The sequence below is a fragment of the Puma concolor genome, chromosome B2 (assembly GCF_028749965.1).
Source record: "Puma concolor isolate L17-30 chromosome B2, mPumCon1.1.hap2, whole genome shotgun sequence".
Classification (NCBI taxonomy): domain Eukaryota; kingdom Metazoa; phylum Chordata; class Mammalia; order Carnivora; family Felidae; genus Puma; species Puma concolor.
Genome location: NC_141671.1, coordinates 141020075 through 141043514, shown reverse-complemented (window position 1 = coordinate 141043514; position 23440 = coordinate 141020075). Strand labels below are relative to the sequence as shown.

Here is a 23440-nt window from a genome sequence, read left to right as displayed (position 1 = left end):
GCAAGGCGTCACTATACACGGAATATCGTTTTAGGAACGTGGGTTGAAAAAGATGGCTAGCTCCTTGAACATATGTTTTCTCTAGCGTTTGGAGAACACAGGTGCTTTGGCACCGGGTGTATTTGTGTGCACACAAATGAGAAGCAACGCACTTGATGAGCGAGCCCCGTGCCTTTTGCAGGGTGCCGCCTGCATCCTGAAAGGGGGAGCCCTCACACTCCCTCCCAGCCGCAGGTGGGGGGGGCGGGGGGGCGGAGTGGGGGGGGGGGGGAGTGCCGTCTTCAGAACTTCTCGGCAGGAGGTCTGTTGACCTTTCCGGAAGCAACCTGTCTTTTCCGTGTATTCCTTTTATCTGGGAAGTTTCAGGAATGAAAGTTGTGTCCTTCCTTCTTCCGGTGACAAGGAACGTGTTCTCCTTGGGTCTTTGTTCCTTTCGTCTCTGTCTGCAAGGAGAGACCTTTGGGTGTCCTTTCGCTCCTTTCTCTCCTCCACGGGTTGCCATCTCCCCTCCTGTTTCTTGTCACTTCGTCTGCATCCTTCCCTTGAAGGATAACGTGTCGGTCTCTTGAGTTGAGGCGTAAATCGTTGCTGCCTTTTCCCCTGGAAGGAGACTGCGCCCTTCTCGTGAGCACGCCTCGTGCCGTCCAAGTCCACGGGTGGATATTCCGTCAGTTTCCGGTTTCTGGGCTGTGATGTCAGACCGAGGAACTCCGGGGGGAGGGGTGGGGATCTGCATCTTCAGTCTGTCCTCTGCGCTGCGAGGCCATGAAAACTGCAGCGGCGGCCGTGAGAGATGGGATGACGGTGGCAGGTGCCGAGTCCCGCTGGGGGAAAACTCGGGGGGAAGGGAGCAGTACACTAGAAAGCCCAGGAGTCCAGTTAACTGGACAGAAAGCTGCGTGGCCACAGAAGCAGAGGAGGAAAAAGGCACGAGAGCATTTGCGGAGCGCTGGTTGTGTCTCACGTGTGTGCCGCGTGCTCGACGTGTGTTGTCGCGTTTGCTTCTCCGCTGAGTGAGGGTGCATCGTGCCCGCCTCGCAGAGACAGGAGTGCAGGCAGGGAGCAGCTGGGCAGGTTGCTCAGGGCTACCCCGCTGGGGACGAGGTAGAAGGAGGACGAGCAGTGGAGGGAAGGAGCACCCGATAGCTGCCCTGGCTGGGTCCCTGCCAGGTAGGCTGGTCTGAGGCTGCGAGCCAGGTGACCTAGGAACATGATGGAGCTCAGCCCCGCCGTCTGGCTCCAGAGGGTTGATTTGGTTTCAGGATGCCTTTTTTCCATTCCATTGCCTTTGTGCCAAAAAGCATGAAATCATGCCTGCGGCTGCTTCCTCCCAGTAGAAACAGCTGTGGGAACCCGTGTTCACGGTTGCGGAAGGTAAAAAGTGAGCCCTTTCACACGTTGGCTTGAACAGTTTTGGGGAGGCAGGAGAGCACCTCTCACCCATTGGTTCCAATGCCACAGGGAGCCCATTTTCTAGGTGGCTTCTTGGACCTGTCAAGGAATCAAGTGTCAGGAACCACGAGGTCACACATCCACCTTGAATCGTGGGCTGTGGAGTATTGAGAGGAGCTCTCAGCCAGTGGGTGATTATCATTTTGGGATCTGTAATGAAAAACCATAAATACACATTATTACCTTTATTCCTAGCACAAGACTGCGTAAGTGTTCTGTTCGCTAAAAATTGATACTTAGTAAATTCTGTGTTTCCGATGCTGTTAACACGGGATGAGCCATCCACATCCCATCCATGGTACTTGGTGGTTTAGCTCTGTGCACAAGATGGAAGATGCAAGGCACATGTTCGAGCTGGAATGATTCTGTTTTACAGAAGTTGTTGCTCCTGTAGTGTTTGAGTTCATATCAGCTTCACACATACAAAAATCTATCTCTAAGTTTCTTTTTTTAAGTGTTTTCTTACTTGGATGCTCTTTTCCTGAACATAAGTGTAAACTTTGGGAGCAGTAGAGTCACTATTAATGTTTAACACATTTTTAATTTAAGAAGATACCAAAAATCTGATTACAAAATCATAGGGTAGAGTATCATACATTTCTAACTCCCGCCCCCCGCCCCGCTCCTCAGTGGTAGCAGAAAAGTGACCTTAAATGACTTTTGATTGAAGTGAAAATCTTTTACAATTCCAACAGAGTTGATTAATATCTTTCGTGTACATGAAATAATTAGGATGTTCCAGTTTGGGATTATATACTTAAAGGTGCAAAATAAACTCTGAAGAATCTAGTTGGTCCCCTTTTTTTTTTTTTTTCTTTTTTTTTCTTTTTTGTTTTTAATGTTTGTTTATTTTTGAGACAAAGAGACAGAGTGTGAGTGGGGGAGGGGAAGAGAGAGAGGGAGACAGAGAATCTGAAGCAGGCTCTAGGCTCTGAGCTGTCAGCACAGAACCCGATGCTGGGCTCGAACCCACGGGCTGCAAGATCATGACCTGAGCTAAAGTCAGACGCTTAACTGACTGAGTCACCCAGGCTCCCCAGTCCCCCTTTTTCTCTGCATGTCCTCTGCCTTGTAGAGGGAAACCTTTGCTGTAGGCCAGTTAACTGTGGAGGTTAACAGTGAGAGTTTCACATTGGTGGTTTCACTGTGACCACTTTTATACAGGACAATGGTGACTCCTATAATCAGCCAGCTGGGTTCATACAGTTCCGAGTCTTTTGTTCTTACGCTGAATAAATAATGCTTTGCACTCCAGCCCTTTATTTAACATCATCAATAGCATACCTCAAGACCACTTTTTTGGCAGTGTGTTAATGAATGTTTTGTTGAACCTTTTTCATTTATTAAGGACTAAAATATCTTATTTAATCTCAGTGTTGCTTAAAATAAACTTCTGTGGCTACATTTACTTAAGCCTTTATTTGAAAGCTATTCTTATAGAAGCAGGCCCAGAGCTAAAAGATTCCTGACTTGTTGGCCAAGTGCTGGCTGAGCACGGGGTCACATTTGGGAGCCATTGTCAGGTTTCCTTCTTGGACTCGACTTCTGGTTTCTTGCTCTCTGCACGGTATAGATGGTGGGTGGATTTCAGTTCAATGATTTTCATAGGTTTTCTGATGACATAATCGGTCAGATGGGTTCCTTGGATGATAAGCTTCTTTGGTCAGGAGAGAGCAGAGCCTGAGAAGGTGTTGGGTGCCTGCTCCGTGCCCTCCGCATCCCATACAGGGCTGTTTGGGCTGCAGGGGGAGGGGCATGCCAAGTTTCTAGCTCTCTTACAATTTTCTTTTTTCTTCTTTCCTTCTTTAGGATTGCCTTGTAGCAGAAATGGAGGATAAAGTTTTAGCCGTAGTAAGTATACCTTTTAGAAGTGACTGTAAAATTCCTTTTCCCAAACGAATGGGACTCACATTAATTCAAGTAAATATTCTGTGGCTAATGACTTTAGGATATACTTTGAAATATTGGCTCTTTGGGATTTGAGTCTATTAATTTAGGTAGAAAGAGAAGAGTAAAAGTAATCTAGCAACAAGAAAATTACTACTGTGAAAATTCCTGTGCTTAACTTGGGTATATGGGGGTCTCTGTTTCCTCTGAACATTTCATTAGGTTCAATTATACTTAAATTACTAGCCAGCCTGTTAATCAGGGTTACCCTGATCTGTAAATTTCACTTTAGGAACATTATGATTAAAAAAAAAAAAAAAAAAAAAAAATCCTTGGCAAAACCCTTCTGATGGCAGGGGGATGTGCCGTGATTGTTTAAAGAGCATTTTGTAACCATTCATCATCGCTTCCTCCCTTTGACATAAGCCAGCCTGGGCCCTTTTGATAAGGCCTTCCTCCTACTGATGTTGAGGAATTTAGCAGTGAAACTGCTATAAATATATTTTCCATAAATAGGAGGCTAAACAAATTGAGGGAAGGTAAGAAGTGTCACTTCTTGGATTCTCCCCCTTGGGGGGAAAAAAAATCACTCTTTGGAATTTCCTGATTTCCTTGGTGGTTTGATTTTGAAAGGTTAGATGAATCTGGGGGAAACAACAACACGTAACCACCACTTCATGGGGATCTTCATGTCTCAAAAAGTTTACGTTGTCAGTGTTTGGGGTCAGAGAATGTGAACCATCACTAAAAAGATGGTTACCCCTAAATGTAAAACACAAATCTATGCATCTCCTGGATGATAACAGGAGAAAAATCTAGGTTGACCTTGTGTTTGCTGGTGAGTTTTTAGATCCAATACCAAAGGCACAATCCGTGAAAGAAAAACCGATAGGACAGATCTCATTGAAATGGAAAACTCTGCTCCATGAAATGCAGTGCTAAGAGAATGGAAAGACAAGCCACAGACTGGGAGCAAGTAATTTTAAAAGGATAAAGGATTTGTATCCAAAATATACAAAGAACTGTTAAACTCAACAGCGAGGAAACAACCCAGTTAAAAAGTGGGCAAAAGATGTGAACAGACATCTCACCAAAAAGGTACGCAGCTGACAAATCAGTATAGGAAAGATGTTTAACATCGTGTTTCATTAGGGGAATTGCCAATTAAAACACCAGTGAGATACTATACACACCTGTTAGAATAACTGAAATCCAAAACATGACAACACCAAATGCTGGCAAGGATGTGGAGCAGTTGGCACTCTTGGTCATTGCTGGTGGGAACACAACATGGTACGGTCACCTTGGAAGGCACTGTGGCCATTTCTTACAAAACCAAGCAGATGCTCACCCCACGATCTAGCAGTTGTACCCAATGAATTAAAAACTTCTATCCGCAAAAACCTGTACAGAATGTTACAACAGCCTCATTCCTTAAGGCTGCAACTTGGAAGCAGTCAAGATGTCCTCCAGTGAGTGACCAGATAAACATCCAGACAATAGACTGTTACTGAGCAATAAAAAGAAATGACCGAAAAGCCATGAAAAGATATGGAAGAACCTTAAATTCATATCACCAAGTGAAAGAAGCCCGTCTGAAAAGGCTACGTATTGTATGATTCTAATTATTTGACATTCTGGAAGAGGCAAAAACCACAAAGTCAGTAAAAAGACCAGTGATTGCCAAGGGTTCATAGTGGGGGAGGGCGGGAGAGATGAATAGATAGAACGGGGGTTTCAGGTAGTGAAAGTGTTCTGTGTGATACCGTAGAGGTGGATACATGACGGTGTGCATTTGTTGAAACCCACAGAACTATATACCGCAAAGAATGAACCCTAATGTCAACTACGGACTTTTGTTAATAATAAGGTACCAATTTTGGTTCATCGGTTGTAACAAATGTACCACACTAAGGCCAATGTTTTTATATCTTATTATTAACCCTGTTATAACTGTGTTGGAAATTGTGTTGGGGTGGGAAGGAAGCACATAGAAACTCTGCACTTTATGCTCAGTTTTTCTGGAAACCTAAAACTGCTTTTAAAATAAAACCTACTCAAAAAAAAGCAGGTACAGGCAAATAAATAAATAAATAAATAACCTTGTGAATATTTGATATGTATAGAATGTGAGCGATCAGGAAAAAACCATGCAGAGGCTAGGAATAGATGATTGTCCTTAACTGCCAAACGGGGGTTTCTGTACAGTCTGTGCTCCTAATTCATATAAGAGCTGCGCTCTTTAAACAAAGCTGAAGTGGCACCGTTGCCACGAATTGCAGATAAGAAGTCCCAATGCCATGCCTTCGTCAAGTAACATTATTAAAATGATCACCGACCAGAGCTGAAGATTGTAGGTGAAGTGCATTTCTTTAAACTGTACCTGAGATAAACTGGGTTAATGATTGAACCTTTCCTATGTGCCTCTCCAACTCTAGGTCAAGGTTTTAAATGGCATCTGTGACAAAACAATACGATCTGCTACAGATCCTGTTATGAGCCAGTGTGCGTGTCTGGAGGAAGTTCACCTGCCAAACGTTAAGCCTGGGGAAGGCCTGGTGAGATTCTAGAAACACTTGTTTTCTTCCCAAATAAGAACACATCGTCATTTATTAAAGTTTGGGTTTTTTTTTTAATGATTCTTTATTGCTCTCACTGTAATTCTGAATAGAATTCAACTAGATTGTCTTCCATTATGTAGTTAGGAATTTGCCATCTCGAACTGTTGATAGGTTTTATGTCTTCAAAGTATACAAATAAATACAGTTTTTAAACTGTATTCTCGTATCTTGAAGGGATTGTTTTAACAGTTTTATTTTTAGGACTTAGTGCGAGGAGGTATAAAACATTTACACAAAGGAAAGATGGTCTCGGGGTACAAAACAACATCTGCTCTGAAAGTGTCTATTAGCACTTAGATGAACGTGAGAAGAGGTGGTTGAAAGAAATGATTTCTTAAAAAAAGTTCAGAACTGTTTCATAAATGATATATGAGCCCTATTATAATAACAGGCCCCCAGCATACAAACAGGTAGATACCTGGCTTCCTAGATCACAGATCTTGCAGTGCCTAGCATGCATCTGGTGTGATGAATTGCCTGAAAAATTTATTTTTATTTATTTTTTAATGTTTGTGTATTTTTTTTTAATTTTTTTTTCAACATTTATTTATTTTTGGGACAGAGGGAGACAGAGCAGGAACGGGGGAGGGGCAGAGAGAGAGGGAGACACAGAATTGGAAACAGGCTCCAGGCTCCGAGCCATCAGCCCAGAGCCTGACACGGGGCTCGAACTCCCGGACCGCGAGATCGTGACCTGGCTGAAGTCGGACGCTTAACTGACTGCGCCACCCAGGCACCCCAATGTTTGTGTATTTTTGAGAGAGAGAGTGCTCACGTGAGCGTGAGCCGGGGAGGAGTTGGGGGGAGGACTGAGGATCCGAAGCTGATTCTGTGCTGACAGCAGAGAGCCCGATGTGGGGCTCAAACTCAAAAACCGCGAGATCATGACCTGAGGTGAAGTCGGATGGCCAGCCAACTGAGCCACCCAGATGCCCCAGTTTGCTGAAATTTAAGTGGAAAAACCATGAGCCTCCTTGATGAGCCTGTAGAGGCTTTGAGTCTGAGAGAGCTGGGTTTAAATTCCAAGTCCTCAAGTGTCCTAACCGCTTTACAGGTCAGTTTCCTCATCTGGCATAAGTGAATAGTAATAATTACTGCCTCACAGAGTTGTGGACGGTGTTCAATGAGATGATGGGTGTCAGGTGCCAGCTGCTGGGGCACAGTTCCTGTCAGTAGTTGGTGGCTGTGCAGGTACTGATGAGGATGAGGAAGAGGAGGAGGAGGAAGCATGAAGTAGTCTGTAGGTAGCTGTGGGGAGATACCAAGGCAGTCTCTCTCCTCAGGAAAACAACAATCAACCAGATATCGACAAGCTCACTTTCTTAGCAAGTAGAAATATGCATGTTGAGTGTCAGCATTTGATGAGAGTCCCGTTATAGTGTGGTGTAGTTGCTGAGCCGGGCAAGTCCAGGGTCAAGATGATTTCTGAGGAAGATCTACGTTATTGCAAATCTGATACCAGGGTGAGCAACTACTCTTGGCCCAGACTGCGAGATTTTGCTCTTTCCCCTCATCTTATAAAAGTTTCCTAAAAATGTTTTGTACGTGATCTATCCAACGGCGGAAATCTTTCCTCCATGATATGGCATTCACCCCTGAGTTTGCCTGTCAGGCCTGTCAGGAAGAGTGTATCTGTCTTTATGCTTCCCTTAAAATGGAGGCGTGCCTGTTTCTGGTTTACTCCCTAAGTGGTGTTTCTTAATAGTCTTTGTTCATATATCCTGGTCTGGGTTGTTGGTGGCTTCAGTGAGTCACCCCACAATGAGTGCCGATAGCAAATTTATCCGAATACATTGTGTCACCAGACAAAGAAGTGGTCAGGAGAGAACAGTCCCTGTTTGAAATGCCTCATTCATCCTGCACGTCTGAGAAGATGCCTTCTGAGTCCCCAGAGTTATGGCAAAATTCTGTGGGCCCAGTACACAAGTTCTCATACCAAAGAGATCTGGCTTCTGACTTCTTCCACTAGTGTTTCCATTTGTTAGCTCCCCTTCACTGCTTGTGGATCTTGTTTCACAATGTTTCAGAGTCTTAAAAATGAGTGTTGTTCTGAAGGGATTGCCTTTAATGTTTTATAAGATGAAGTCTCCCTGGCGGCCATGTTTCTAAATGTTGGAGTAATGAGTGAATATATTTGCGACTCCCTCTAGGGCATGTACATCAAATCAACCTATGATGGATTGCACGTGATTACTGGAACCACCGAGAATGTAAGTGCATATCCGTTAAATGTAAAAGCCATTGTGTGTTTAAACAAATTTGACACATAGTCCCTATACTTTTCATTTAAACGTGTGCCTCCTGTTTTATTATCTATAGTGAGAGTAGGGGTGCTGTTTTGTTTATTTCTGTTGCTAAGCACACTGCTTATCACCAGCTGTTGTAAATTTATTATTTAAATTGTCTTTTATTGCTGTTGTTCACATACCTTGCCCGGTTTTTGCCCCCAACCCTTGTTAATTATTCCTGTTGCACCCTGGAAATGTTAACCCATAAATATAAAAACAGTGATATCTTTGTTATTGAAAATCACTCTTACAGGAACTGGAATTGGTAGCTATATGTGTAAAATACAGTTTTTTGTTGTTGCTTAATGGAATTTATATGCGTCACCAAAGCAACTATTTCGAGACTGTTAGCACAATGTAGATTCTTTTTATAGAGTTGTGTTTTGTAGTATTTGATATGATACTGAAATTTAGTTCCCCTGCCCTGCACCCTAATCTTTTGAATAGAAAATGCAGGACTGTTTCTACTGTGAGAGTCTTTGTACACTGTTAACTTCCTTTTGGAAATGCTACTACATGAAAGGTTTTTCTTGAGCCCCTCAAACATTTTGAATTTGTAAAAAGTAGAGCTAATTGAATGCTTTCTTTTTTGCAACTTACAATATGGCTAGTTTTCGGTGACGTTGACATGAAGCTAAAAATGTTTGAATAGCTTCCTGGATCTGTATGAAAGAAGTATGTGTCTGTGAAATTAATCTGCTATTTAATCAACTAAGACAAGAGGAAATAATTCCTAAAAATAGAAGAAACTTGGTAACTGCTTTTCTAATCCGGTGCAAATACATGTTGCATTTTGAACTTCAGCTGCTAGATCTTTAGATAAAATAAAATGGCATGGTCTTTGATGAGGGTTTGTGATGCAAGCTTGATTTTTGTAGCAGAAAAGAAATGGCATTGCTTAAGGCAGCCAGTGAAATTGAAATAAGGTGTGTGGTTCTGGCAGACGGTGAGTGAGAAGACGGTAGTATCTTGAAGCATTCTCTGTTGAGCGGCGGTGAAAACGCACTGACAAGCAGTAGGAATTTTTATAGCACATCACCCGATCGGCAGTAACAGCACAGGAAACTCTGGTTTTAGGTCAGGGACGGTGCAAAGGAGAAAACACATCACTCGTGACGCAGTTCATCCCTCATCCTTGTCAGAGACTTAGCAAATTTCAGCTGAACCATAAACAAGAACATACTCATGGACCATTCATTTCATTGTTTAGGAGCTGGGTGGATTCAGAGGGATGGTGACGGTCATGTGAGTTTTTAAAGAGTTGAAGTTTTGCATCTATCACTTGATAGTGACTGCATTATTTAACAGCCAGACCCGTGTGGTTCCAGACTTTACCGGTCTTCTTAAAGCAGTTTTCATCTTGGATCAGCGTATAGCTCGCTATCATATTACTACCAGAAGGCACACATTTCTCCTCTTCAAACCACCCCCCTTCCTTTGGTTTTAAGGATGAGAGTTGAATGACAGACTGTCAACTTAACAAGCTGCTTTTGAATGACGTGGAAGGTCAAATGTATGGATCCATTTCCTAGAATTGCTACCAGCCTCATAAGACTGGGTGAGAGATTCAGGGTTGACCTGGATATAGTCGATCCCATACAAGATCAAACTGAAGTCATCCTGGAGACAGGTGGTTTCCATCTTGTTAAAGATGAAAAAAAGGAAAACTTGACTTATCCCATCTGGCAGTCCATTTGAAAATGTCACTCATTGTTTTCAGTCACTCAGCTTGTGTTCACAGAGTACCTGGAATGTGCTAAATCTTGCAGATGAGGGTGGGAAATTAGGTAAGAGCCCACTTCTCCAGGGCTTCTGAGTATCTCACCCTAAATGCTGGATATTTTACACATAAATGGCAGTAGAAAGTGAGAGCTCCCGGATGGCTTTCCAGCTAGCACTTAAGGTTGTTGTGACTTCAGAATCAGAATGTTTTAGTGGAAGCCTAGTATGGTGGGTGGTAGTGGACAGAAATCACCCACTGCATTCCTTTATTTCTCCATCTTGGACTCCAGGCTGCAGCAATGACAGCGGACCATCTTAGGCCTACGGTGCATTTTGGGGTGGGGGGGGACGTTACCTGAGAAATCAGGATCATTCCAAGGTCAGCCTAACAGTATCTAGTGATTCTCTTTGACTTCTTTTTTGATATTGTTCAACACCTTGAGAGGAGTCTTAACAGGATCCCATCCATACTTCTATTCCCCACCTCTGAGATGAGGTGGGAATTAGATTAGCCTCTGAAGAATGGATGCATTCTTCTCCGGGTCATCACCCTTCTGCAGAAAACGAGAACAAGCATCATTTTTCAGTAGTCTGGCTCGTGGTGAAGATAGGCAAGAGCCACTGCCCCAGGAAGAATTTTGGTATCAAGCTCTCTCTTTACCAGTGTTCTGCCAAACACATCTCTTAGTCACCTGGTAAGACACTTGAGAAATGAATGCGTGAGGATCCCGAGGAAGGAAAGTCACTTCAGGTCATTTAGGCTTGTTTTTTAAGATTGCATATCTATAAACAGGAACTTCCTGACCTCTGGGTCATCTTTTATAAAGTGAAGATTACCTTAAATGAATCCCTGGCCAGGAAGATTATCTGGGCTGGACTGATTCTTTTTTTTTTTTTTTTTTTTTTTTTAAATATTTATTTATTTATTTTGAAAGAGAGCGCAAGCAGGGGAGGGGCAGAGAGAGAGAGGGAGAAGAGTCCCAAGCAGGCTCCACTCTGCCAGCACAGAGTCGGATGTGGGCTCGCTCCCATGAACCAGGAGATCATGACCTGAGCCGAAATCAAGAGTTGGATGCCTAACCAACTCAGCCACCTAGGTGCCCCATGGCTAGACTGATTCTGATCAGACTTAGCGAAGTTGGTCTGTAACTGAGGGTTAAGCATCTGACACGCAGGAACAAAAAGGAGCCTACACTCACTCACTTTTTTCTTTAAGTGTCTCAAGAGAAAGAGACTTGAAATAGACCATCTCCCAGAGGTACCCCCTGTGCTGGTCTCTCAGGTGAGGCACTGCTGGTTGTTATGGTCACAGGTTAAATGTTTTGAAAAATAACTGTCACAGTTACATGTTGGATCTAGATAAATCAAAGAGATTGTTTCTATAGTTTAATGCTGCTTGCTCATTTCTTGCTGAGCCCATCAGAACAGTTGAGTGAGAAGATCCAGCAAGGATATCTTGGGTTTAGTTGCTGCCCTCCTGACTTCATTCAAAAGTGCTATCTATCTATCTATCTATATAATTTTTTTAATGTTTATTTTTGACAGAGAGAGAGAGAGAGAGAGAGACAGAGCGTAAGCAGGGGAGGGGCAGTGAGAGGGAGACGCAGAATCCGAAGCAGGCTCCAGGCTCTGAGCTGTCCGCCCAGAGCCTGATGTGGGGCTCGAACTCACAAACTGTGAGATCATGACCTGAGCTAAAGTCGGACACTTAACCGACTGAGCCACCCAGGCGCCCCAAAAGTGCTATTTTTAAAAAAAATAATTATAAATGTGTTTGAAGATTCAATCAGTTACATAAGTTACCAAATAAAATACTCTGGCCTAGATAAGGTATGACTATAATTTGAAATGAAGGGTTTATCCTTTGCTTTTGCTCACAGGAGTTACCTTAAACATAAAGAGTGCTAGTTTAATTGATTGAACAAGAATATTATGAGCAAAATATTTGACAAATAAATTACATCTAGATATTTATATACACACATATTATTTGGGGGAATAAAAATCTGGACTTCTAATACTGAAAAACACTCATTTAGAAATCAACATGAGGGGCACCTGGGTGGCTCAGTCGGTTAAGCGGCTGACATCGGCTCAGGTCGTGATCTCATGGTCCGTGAGTTCGAGCCCCGCGTCGGGCTCTGTGCTGACAGCTCAGAGCCTGGAGCCTGTTTCAGATTCTGTGTCTCCCTCTCTCTGACCCTCCCCCGTTCATGCTCTGTCTCTGTCTCAAAAATAAATAAACATTAAAAAAAAAAAAAGAAATCAACGTGAAAATGAAAAAAATTTAAACTCATTTTCTCTGAAGAAATACATTTTCTATTGTCATCGTCTTTCTATTTTAATAGCATTGTGATAATGTGTAAAATAAGGTTGAGTAAACAAGGTTTAATTTTAATAATTGCTTAAAAGGAGATGGGATGACAGAGTTACAGTGATGATCTTTATGTGGTAAGCAGTTGGTCAGCTTTTGTAAAATTAATTTTGATAGGGATATATGTAAGATATTTTTTAAAGTTTATTTATTTATTTTGAGAGAGAGAGAAAGAGGCAGAGTGAGAGGGAGAGAGAGAAGCCCAAGCAGGCTCCATGCTATCAGCACAGAGCCCTACACGGGGCTTGATTTCACGAACTGTGAGATCAGGACCTGAGCCGAAATCAAGAGTCAGACACTTAACCAACTGAGCCACCCAGGCGCCCCTGTACGATATTTTTTAGGTGAACCAGCAGCTCTTATCAGTTTGTTGTGTCGACAGTGTGTCCCGCTCTTCCTGAGGGGCTAGATGAACCCAGCCATTGCAGTTGACGTTGCAGTGATCTGTACCAGCTGCCCACGCATCAAGTAGGGAAGTCAAGTGTCCGCCTGTGGGCCAGACTCTATAGACCGTGTAGTTTCAGGGTCATCTCGTAAGCGTGCCGTGTGATAGTTCTTGAGAAAATCGTGTTCCCATTGCTCTTTGTCTGCAGAAGAAAGAAGGAAGAAGAAATAGAAGCAGAAAGAAATAGAGGGTTGAAAAACTAAGACAGGTCTCTGTGTTTGTTCTTAATAGTCTCCTGCAGACAGATCTCAGAAGATTCATGCTGGTGATGAAGTCATTCAGGTTAATCAGCAAACTGTGGTGAGTTTGTTCATCGAGACGAAGACTTTTAATATTCCCCTCTAGAACTTTCAACTAAATCCAAAGCCATTTTGCTTGAATTTTTTTTAATTTGCAATTTATATCCAATTTTCCGTAATTTTAAGTAGTGCTAAGATGAACATCTTGGTGTCTATTTGCTCGCTCCTGATTTCCTTGAAATAAATTCATAGCTCTGATTTTTCATTATTCCTGAGTGAGTCCCTTTTCCTCATTTTCCTTCTTTGAAGGTGGGATGGCAGCTGAAAAATCTGGTGAAGAAGTTGAGGGAGAATCCTACTGGCGTCGTATTACTGCTTAAGAAGCGTCCCACGGGCTCTTTCAACTTTACCCCTGCCCCCCTGAAAAACCTACGGTGGAAACCACCGCTGGTGCAGGTATCCGTTACTGGTTGTGAACTTCACCTGGTGTCAGCACGTGAACAGCGTCATCGTTGTTGGCCTACAGAAGTGACAAAATTGAAGGTCTCACCCAAGATTTTAAAAAATAGGTCCTTCGAGACCAATAACATGATTAAAATTAAGCTGCCAGGGTTTAAAGTTTTTAAAATTAACTTATATGTATGTGTATATGTATATATAATACTAAGTAGCATAGAGTTGTGTACTTCCTGCGTGGCAAGCAGTGAGCTAAGCCTGTTATGTGTATTGTGTCACTTAAGTCACCCTGTGTTGATACTATTCTTGTCCCCATTGATTCCCATCTTTATAGATGAGGCACAGAGAAGTTGAGTGGTTTGCCCAGAGGTACACAGCTAATAAGAGCCATAGCCAGAATAGTACTCAGACTGAGTCCCAAGCCCATGCTCCTAGTCAGTGATAGCATCGTTAGTGGTTTGTATGAACTAACACATTTAATCTGTGCGGCAGCCCTGTGCAGGACCTCCTGCCAGCATGGCTGGTTTTTGAGGAGGAAACTGAGGCATGGTATTCAAGTGATTTGCTCAGAGCTAGAATTCTGACCTGGCTCCCAAGCCTCTACTTTTTACTGTGCTTCCAGTCTTTCAAAACTCCCAGTTAATTCTGACTGTCTCAAAGAATACAAATGGAGTGTCGCTAATGGCTGTGAACACACGAATGACCTCAGTCCCCGGTGTTGCTTTTGGGGAAGGAGAGTTAACCAAGAATAATCTCTTAAGTTCACTTCCACCCTTTGCACTGGCTTCTGTTTTAGACCTCACCTCCACCCACGACAACCCAGTCCCCCGAAAGCACAATGGATACCTCGCTGAAGAAGGAGAAGCCCGCCATCTTGGATCTTTATATCCCTCCTCCACCAGCCGTTCCCTACTCGCCCCGGTACGTCACTGTTCCTGTTGGCGGTGTGCGCGTCTCCTGTGCCTGGAGATTCTCAGTGGTGGTGTGCAAGCTGTGAGGGTCTCGAGGGGAGAAGTTGCTGAACTCCCGTGTGACAGCAGGGAGTCTTGAGATTGCAGTTTTCACAAGTGTGATCCTTGGTGTGGGCGTGGAAGGGCTGAGTGAAGGGGGTCAAAAGGTCCCAACTTCTAGTTATAAGATAAATAAGCTGTGGGATGTAATGTACAGCATGGTGACTGTAGTTAACAGTATTCTATTTTGTATTTGAAAGTTGCTGAGAGAGGACATTTGTAAAGTTCTCATAGCAAGAAAAAAAGAATTTGTAACTATGTGAGGTGATGGATGTTAGTGGAACTATTTATGGTGATCATTTCGCACTATGTGTGCATATCAAGTCCTTATGTTGTACACCTACAACTAATACAATGTTACATGTCAACTATATCTTAAAACTGGGGAACATGTGTGATCCTTTAGGTGGAAGTGTAGGCATGGATCCAGGGTTCATGGGTCTTGACGCCGTGCAGTTATGTGGGAGCGGGCTCTTTGTGAAAGCGTGTGCTCCGGGAATACGTTGTTTTGGCTCCTCCTGGGATATGAGAAGGGGCTGTTTGGGGATCCCTGAAGCTGAAGTTTCATTAGGTATTAGGTAAATCATCTCTGGGGAGGAAGATAATAAATATTTTTGGGACATGAATTACGGTTACAGCTTTGTTTTGCTGAGAGAGAGGTGTTCTTCATGGGACTTAAAAAATGTGAATGTAGGTATGATGCTCTGTATTTGTGCATGCATGTGTACTTGTGTGTGCCTATTATAAATTCTAAAAGTCGGTGCCCTCTTAATTGTTACATGGTCAAATTAGCTGCTATATAGAGGATCATTTAGGTGTGAAATACAAGTTTATTTATATCAGTTGACGTATTTACAGAGATTTTGGCTCATTTATTCAACGTATGTTTACTGAGTATAGGGCCAGAATCACCAACTTACACAAAACAGATGTGGTTCTTGCCCACAGAGAACTGCCAATGTCTTAGTCAACTGTTCAAGAGTAAATTGAGAACTATATAATTATGCTATAATATTTCATAAGACAAACTTCAGGCTGAACTTAACAGTGATATATTACTTTATATTGGAGCTTTTTGTTGGTTTGTTTTTGTTTTAAGCTAGTATTTGAGTCTATTGTGTCTCTCCCGTGGGCGCAAAGAAGAATTAACATCATTTTCCTGTCCCTGGTTTTGGGTTGCCCGGAACTTAGTACAGCATACAGAACTTCTCTTAGGCGATCAGAGGCATTCTGGTTAGTAGACGGAACTAACTCTTCCCTGCATTCACAGACCAGAGCCATGTGGTCGCAGGATGTTAAGTGTATTTAAAGTGACAAGTACTTGCCTTTGCACACGGAGAACACAGTTTCACTCATGACCAGGGCATAGGTTGTTTCAGCAGAAACTGGGAGGTCCCCCCCAAAGCCCCAACTCTGAATGTTCCCATCTGGGTCTCAGCAAAGGGTCACAGAAGCAGTGGTAGGTAAAAGGTTACGTACATAGTAAAGGGGAAAGGGAAGTGGAGCTTTTTATCTGCTTGGGGGGACACACACGCACACTCACATGAGCGCACATGTACACACACACACGTACACACCATCAGTGAAGGAGACTTTCTGAGGAATGAACCCTGCAAATGGTTATGGAGAGTGAGTGGCTGAGTCTTGAAAGCTTTGTGGATGGGGAAGTTAGATTCCAGGTTTGAAAGTATAGAAGGAGATGGGCTCATAGGAGGGAAAGGGGTACACGCAGGTGGGAGGTTCATTGGAAATAGCAGGCAGGCAAAGCTGATCTTGAGATCGGTTTTGGACTCAGTTGCTGTTGTATTTTGTCTAGTAGTTTTTGCAAGATCACCTAATAGAATTTTCTAAATGCAAAAAATTTAACTAGTAACTTGGATTCAACTAAAATTAATTTCAAGTTTTATAAAAGCTGACATTTAGAAAGAATTAAGTTGGAATGGTTAATCCAACACTTGCTAGTTTCTGTGCTGAGTTCAGAAAATAGACACCCTCCATTGGGAATTATAAAGGCGCCTTTTTTGTGTTTTTTGACATAATTTTCAAATCTAACAATTCCATTACACATCAGGTGTCTTCTTTGCTGGATCTTGGCAAAGATACTACTTTAGGCATCAGAAAAATGGCTCTATATACCCTAACTAGTGATTTCTGTAAGAAATAGGAGATTTCAGTTATAGGATAGAAGTACAGGGAAACCAGAGCTGTCTTTTCAAAGGTGTATTTCTGCTGCTTAAACACCTATGAAAAGAAATTTCATTTTCCTTTATTTAGTAGGATCATGCTATTTACTCTTATTTAATAGGATATCTGTTAAGGGGGGGTTTACTGAGGGGGTTACTGAGATTGGAAAAGTAATGTTTTTTTTTTTTTCTTCCAGTGGAAAGGAAGATTTAAATTGTCTTATGTGTATGTACTGGAGGAAGTATCTCCTGTAATTCATCTGTATGAGAGGATCTTTGTAAGCAACTTAATTATTGCCCACTGTCTTCCAGGGATGAGGACAGGAGTTTTCTTTATGGAGGATTCAGTAAGTGTAAACAGCCCTTGCCTGGACCTAAGGGCTCAGAGTCCCCAAATTCCTTCTTGGACCAGGAGAGCCGAAGACGGAGATTTACCATCGCTGATTCTGATCAGTTGCCCGGGTATTCGGTGGAAACCAATATTCTGCCCACAAAAATGAGAGAGAAAACACCGTCTCATGGTACATTTCTGGGTGTTTGTTTTGTTCTGCCATTTGTTTTCACTTCCCTCCCCGCCCCCTTCCTTATTTGGAACTGTTGGATGAATTTGGCAGACTTGAAGGGTAATCTGAGGAAAACATAAACCTCAATGAAATTCTAAGTATGAGACCTTTATTCGTCTCTCTCAAGTGAAGCCTTGTTGAATCATTACTCTCTGCCTGGCATCAAAGCCCAGCGGAGTGAGATCATGTTACCGTTTTAACTTTCAGTGCCTGCGTTTTAACTTGGAGCTGCTTTGCTCTGTAGACACACAAGACTTAAGTGCAGCCCGCCTCTGTCCTAATCGCTTGCTGTGGAAATATGATGCTTTAAAATACTTTACTTATTTTAAAATAATGTTCTTGCTTATGGGTACGTGAGTGTGATATGGGGGAGTCTTAAGTTATAAATAAAAGGAAAGATTCTCTGAAGTCCCCCAAAGTCTGACAACTTATCACGTTCCTTCCCCTTCCTCCAAAGGCAAGCCCCGGCCTTTGTCCATGCCTGCAGACGGGAGCTGGATGGGGATCGTGGACCCTTTTGCCAGACCTCGAGGCCATGGGAGGAAGGGTAAGTTTAAGCAAACCAAAAAACACCCAACAGGAGTCAAAAGAGCCAGGGCCTTTGTTGCAACCCTCTTCCTCGCTGTCCTGTAATAACCGCGTAGAGGACCTGGCCTGAGTCCCGTCTTCTCATCTCTGAAGTCGGGGTGCTCAATCTCTAAGGCCCTGCCTGTTTCTGGAATGGCAGAATTATATACTCCTAGTTAGTGCCTATGAATCTCCTAATTAGCATTGTGTGCTTTAAAAGACTGTGGAGGGGCGCCTGGGTGGCTCAGTCGGTTAAGCGTCTGACTTGGGCTCAGGTCATGAGCTCACAGTTCGTGAGTTTGAGCTCCGCATCGGGCTCTGTGCCGACAGCTCAGAGCCTGGAGCCTGTTTTGGATTCTGTGTCTCCCTCTCTCTCTGCCCCTCCCCGACTCATGCTCTATTTCTCTCTCTCTCAAAAATAAATAAAACATTTAAAAAAGTTGTTTTAATGGGCTGTGGACATTGATGGTCTGTAAGTTTCTAAATAAGTAGAAATCTACATTATTCACTAAGCAATCTCATTCTGAATTTTATGACTATTATTTTTGGAATCTCTTTGATTTTTAGTGAATAGACATGGATTTTTTTTTTCCCTCCCTAAATCCTTCTTGTGTTAAAGAGTAATTACCATTGGAAAATAAATTGTGTGAATTCCTCTTGTAATCAAAGTTACTGGTTATTACACTAGTCTTGAGGGAAACGTTTTTAAATAAATTCTTATTTTTTTTTGCCAAATGATTTGATTATCAGCACTGGCAAGACATTCTAGCATTGTTCGTGTGTTGCTGAAACAAAGAATAGGTGACAAGTTCAAGTGGAGTAGACCTTAGATAGTCAAAGGAAGAAGAAGAAAGTTCTGGAGGCTCAACTTCCCAAGTGGTCAACCCCTCACTGGGGTTGGAGGGGGAGGGAGGGTCAGCCCCTCCCTGAGACCTGGTAGAGTTTGTCACTTAGGTGTCTGAATCACTTGGAAAAGGGAGATGTCTGTGTCAGGTCCTAGATACCCTTAATTGGCATGTGAAAATCTGTGGAGCAGTCAGCAGGTGGCAGACCTGTCCTTTGTTTAGATTTAGAAACTTCAACATATTCGTTGCCATTCTCTTAGGTTTTTAATCCCCAGTTTAGCCCTTTATTTCCTGTTAGTATTGAGAGAGAGAGGTGATGGGAGAGTTAAGCCCAGAAATGGAGACGCACTTGACCTCCTATCTCACCTTCTGTATTTTTGTTGTATGATCATTTTAGAATGAAAAGGTGTCTGTCTGCACAAGGGGCACTTAAAAGAAAAAGCCACTTTATTGAGAGAGAAGTCACATACCATACATCTGCTCGCTCTGTTGAGTGTACAATTCAGAGGTTTTTCATTCATTCACAGAGTTGTGTGTCCATCAGCACTAATTCCAGAATATTTTATCACCTGCAAGTTGTCGTTCCCCATTCCCTCCTTCCTTAGCTCCTGGCAGCTGCTAATCTACTTTCTGTCTCTACGGATCTTCCTACTCTCAACATTTCAGATAAATAGACTCCTATGATACGTGGTTCTTTGAATATGGGCACTTTTTTTTTTTTCAAGTTCATTTATTTTGAGAGAGAGAAAAAGCATGAGTCAGGGAAGGGCAGAGAGAAAGGGAGAGAGAGAGAGTCCCAAGCAGGCCGAGCACTGTCAGCACAGAGCCCAATGCGGGGCTTGAACCCACAAATTGCAAGATCATGACTTGAGCCAGAGGCTCAGAGCCACCCAGGCTCCCCGACAACAGACACTTCCTGAAAGTAACTTCCGCTTCAAATACAAAAGCAAAACAAGTACATTGAAAAACATCTAGAAGGTCCGAGAACATAAAACTCAACTGTAATCTGCTTCCCCAACCTAGAAATAATCACTCCGTTTTCTAATGTTACACACTTAGAAAAAAGGTGCGAAGTGGAAGAAACAGGTGTTTGACAATACTGTGAAAGGTGACTTATTTAAAACATGGGTATTTTCTATAATGCCTGCATTTGACAGTCCATCTTGTGGCCATAGCACATGTTTATTCGGTCTGCTATTGTTGGACATGTAGCTTATTTTTGTGCCCCCCCGCCCCATCCCACAATTATGAATGATACTTCAATAAGCATCTTGTACCCAGATCTTTGTACATTTTTAGGAGCAGAATTTCGGGGTCAAAAGAATGCTACATGTTGCCAAGGTGCCCTGCATTTTCGGTGTCTATTCAGTTTCTTAACTACCCCCTACCCCCATCCCAGGAGCTGCCTGTTGGCATTTAGGCCGGGACCATTCTTCCTGGTTCGGAAATGTCTTAAGGATGGCAGAGCGTGAGAATCTTTGAATGCTATCTACTAAAGGTGAAGAGTGCTGGCCTCTTCCTGGAGGGTGACAGTCAAAGGCACCCCTACCTTTCTAAGTTCTCTACGCTTCAGAGTAAGAACCACCGTTCTGGACGTGCTGCAGGCCTTGAACAAGGCCTTGGAGAAGGAGTGATAGAATGATACAGCCCTTTCACTCTGGTTATGAAAGTTCTTAACACTGGTAGGGAAGTGAGGGCCCTCTGCTCTGCCTTTGTGTTGCCTCTCAGGAGTGAAAGCAGCCTATGATGGACTCCTTCCATTTCTGCTCTCTGAGCATCCAGTGGGGGTGGGCCTGGCTGTCTGTGAGGCGCCATAGCCCATCCCTGGGAGGAGGGCATCAGAGGTCTGAGCAGGCCGCCCAGTGGATGGTTATTTTAATGGACTTGGGGGCCTTGTCTGAAAACAGGTGAGGACGCCCTCTGCCGGTATTTCAGCAATGAGCGGATCCCTCCCATCATCGAAGAAAGCTCCTCGCCCGCATACCGTTTCTCAAGGCCCACAGGGGAGAGGCAGCTGGTCCGAGGCGCAGACTATGTCCGAGGGAGCAGGTGCTACATCAGTTCCGATCTCCACAGCAGTGCCACGATTCCATTCCAGGAGGAAGGGACCAGAAAGAAGCCGGTGGCCGCGGCGGCCAAGTCCTCCTCTACAGAACCGTCCCTGCTGGTCAGCTGGTTTACCCGCCTGAAACTGTTGACTCACTGAGCCCTGCCCTCCCTGGACTCTTCCCTGTCTCCTGTTCCCAAGTGCCTTGCTTCCTCAGTTGACAACCTCTTCTGGTTTTCATCCACAGTATTACGTAGTGACCTTATGCAATTTCATTGTTGTTTTTTTCTTTTGGAAGTTGTATACTGCCCTTCTTGGAATCTCAAAGTCATTGGATGGGAACAGATCCAGAGGATCTTAGGTGTTGGCTTGTGGAGGCAGAAGGAGAGAAATGAGTCGAGTCGGCTTTTCTTGCTTCCTTAGAGTTGGAACACAGAGATGCTGTATAAACTGGGGCCTTGGCCAGGGATGGTATGGCCATTATGAGGCCATTGTCAGCTTGGGAGGCGGGGCTAAAATTGGTGGCCGTTGTCACACAGATGTGTTGGTTTGTGGTCCAGCTTCTTCACCTGAAAGAAAGCCAAGGGAGAAAACATTTTTGTGTTGGTTTTTCAAGCTATGTACTGTATTCATAAGTGTAGCAGCTTTGACTTTGAAATAACATGTAGCATGTATTTCATGCTGTTTCAAAGAAGTGGGTTAAGTGTAGGCCTGTTACACTTGGTCATACCCTTGTCATAACCATCTCCGTAGATAAGTCAATTAATGCAGAAACACGTGGACACATTTAGATAGGGCTTATTACACACAAAGAAGTTCATGGTTATTTGTGAGGGGGGTTGTTATATGTTATTGTCTTTAAGGGAAAGAAGCTATAAGATTTTCTGACAGCCAAAGTATCATGCAGAAAAATGAAGCAACAATATTTAGGTTTATGAGAGATACATCAGTTTGCATTTTGACTGTTTAATGCCTGTCTTCCAGAAAAAAAAAAGGCAGTTCTTCAAAATTGTACATATTTCCTAAATAGAAATCTCTTGGAAAGTCTCACGGTCACTCATTTTCAACTAGCATCAGGTATTTTGGAAAAGTGTGTCTGGATATTAACTCTTGTTTAAACTGAATGTATGATATTTTGTTAGAACAGAAAAGTACTATCTTGTTAATTTAAGTGTTTTAAATATAGTTGTATATTTTTCTTACTCTTAGTCACATGTAATTTGAAATATCTTTGTTTTGCGTCTTACATGAAGTTAATGAAAAAGAGTGTTCAAGGTGTTTTCAGATTTATAAGTGACCACTGTGGCCGATGCCAGTGTGGGCGCTATCGTTAAAAAACAAAATAAACCTTCCCAAGCATTTTGGGATTTTTATGGATTAGAACTGGGGGGGCGTTGAGGACACGCGGTACAGTAACATTACATTTGGGAACTTTTCCGAGGTATGTTCCTGGGCAGAGCTGGTATCCCTTCCTCAAAAACACGCCCCTCCCCACACACACCCCTCGAATTGTTTACTTTGCTGAACTGCCTGAAATTCAGCAAATTAGAGATTTCCCGGAGTTACTAAACATCTTCCTTTTAGAATGCCTCTGGTGGGGCTAAGGGGATTGCATTCATTCCGGCTCTTTTCCTGTCGGCCTCTGAGGGAGTTTCAGCAGAAGGAGGCTGAAATGTGTGATTCTGAGGCTTGGAGTGTGTGATTCATTGGGTGCTTTAAATACAATGTAAGGGCCGAGCACGGGGGTGCGGGAGGTCTGGTAACAGGGCTCTGGAGACTAGCAGGCAGCTACGGAAAAGGAGGAGCGCCAGCCCTGGCCCATTTTACCGTTAGCTTGGGCTGGCTTTATGCCCAGAGCAGGGGATGGCAACACTTCCTCTCCCTCCCTGGAGTTAGGAGGGTTCTTAGTGCTGAAGTGCAGCTGGGGAATGAGTTAAGTAAATTTTGGAGGTCTTAGCTGGAGGTTGGCCCCCTTTGGAGAAAATGCCACTTGTGATCAAATGACCATCCTCAAAATGCGTTTTTCAGACGTCAGTCTTAACTATATAGGTGGTGCCCAACTTCAGTGACTGCACAGGTTTTTTTTTTTTGTTGTTGTTGTTGTTCCCTCAAGCCCTGATGGAAGACCAGAGAAGTTTCTGGGTCCTCTACCTTCGTTCAGTCAGATGCTACAGCCTCGTCTTTAGTTTTATTTGGGGTTTTCTCCTGAATTGTGTTCGAGAAATAGATTAACTGCTAAAAAAAAAAAAAAAAAAAGTATGTATCTCTACTGTTGAGATACATAAACAGTAGTTTAATACTAATTTCTTAGAAATGACATGGAAACTGCTCACCTCCATAGTCATTTAATGGTGGACATGTGCCAGCAAATGAAGATGTGGAATGATACTTTTCGACATGAAACATTAAAATAGTGATTATTTTTTTTAACTCTACCAGACCCAACTCAACACCCAGCCCTTTTTGTAATAAATATTTTACAACATGACTACAGTCATCAACTAAGAATCATGGATGATAAAACCTATGTTCGCACATAAAAGCATCACCTGCATTCACTTTCACTATTCCAAAATGAAATTAATAGGTAATATAACCAGCCTCTATACACACATATCAATCTAATGTTCTAAATGAAATATAAACAGATATGAACATTTTATAGTGAAATAATTATTTTACTATGTAAATATTGTCACATGATTATATTACAACATGTGTGGAAATAATGAAACAAGGCA

General features: G+C 42.9%; 1 protein-coding gene across 7 annotated transcripts in view; it reads left to right on the top strand.

The window, feature by feature from the left end:
* The window catches only part of CNKSR3 (CNKSR family member 3), an 84370-nt gene extending 62312 nt beyond the window's left edge, over positions 1 to 22058 (top strand). For 6 of the 7 annotated variants that reach the window (XM_086708177.1, XM_086708173.1, XM_086708176.1 and 3 more), the window contains 9 exons: positions 3262 to 3303; positions 5778 to 5897; positions 8111 to 8170; positions 13021 to 13089; positions 13338 to 13571; positions 14281 to 14405; positions 16990 to 17198; positions 17698 to 17787; positions 20560 to 22058. In XM_086708177.1, coding sequence (XP_086564303.1) covers positions 3262 to 3303; positions 5778 to 5897; positions 8111 to 8170; positions 13021 to 13089; positions 13338 to 13571; positions 14281 to 14405; positions 16990 to 17198; positions 17698 to 17787; positions 20560 to 20858 — 1248 coding nt within the window. In that variant the 3' untranslated portion in view covers positions 20859 to 22058. The remainder of the gene's footprint in view (positions 1 to 3261; positions 3304 to 5777; positions 5898 to 8110; positions 8171 to 13020; positions 13090 to 13337; positions 13572 to 14280; positions 14406 to 16989; positions 17199 to 17697; positions 17788 to 20559) is intronic. The other variant, XM_086708175.1, reaches the window with a different exon arrangement.
* The last annotated feature ends 1382 nt before the right edge of the window (positions 22059 to 23440 follow it).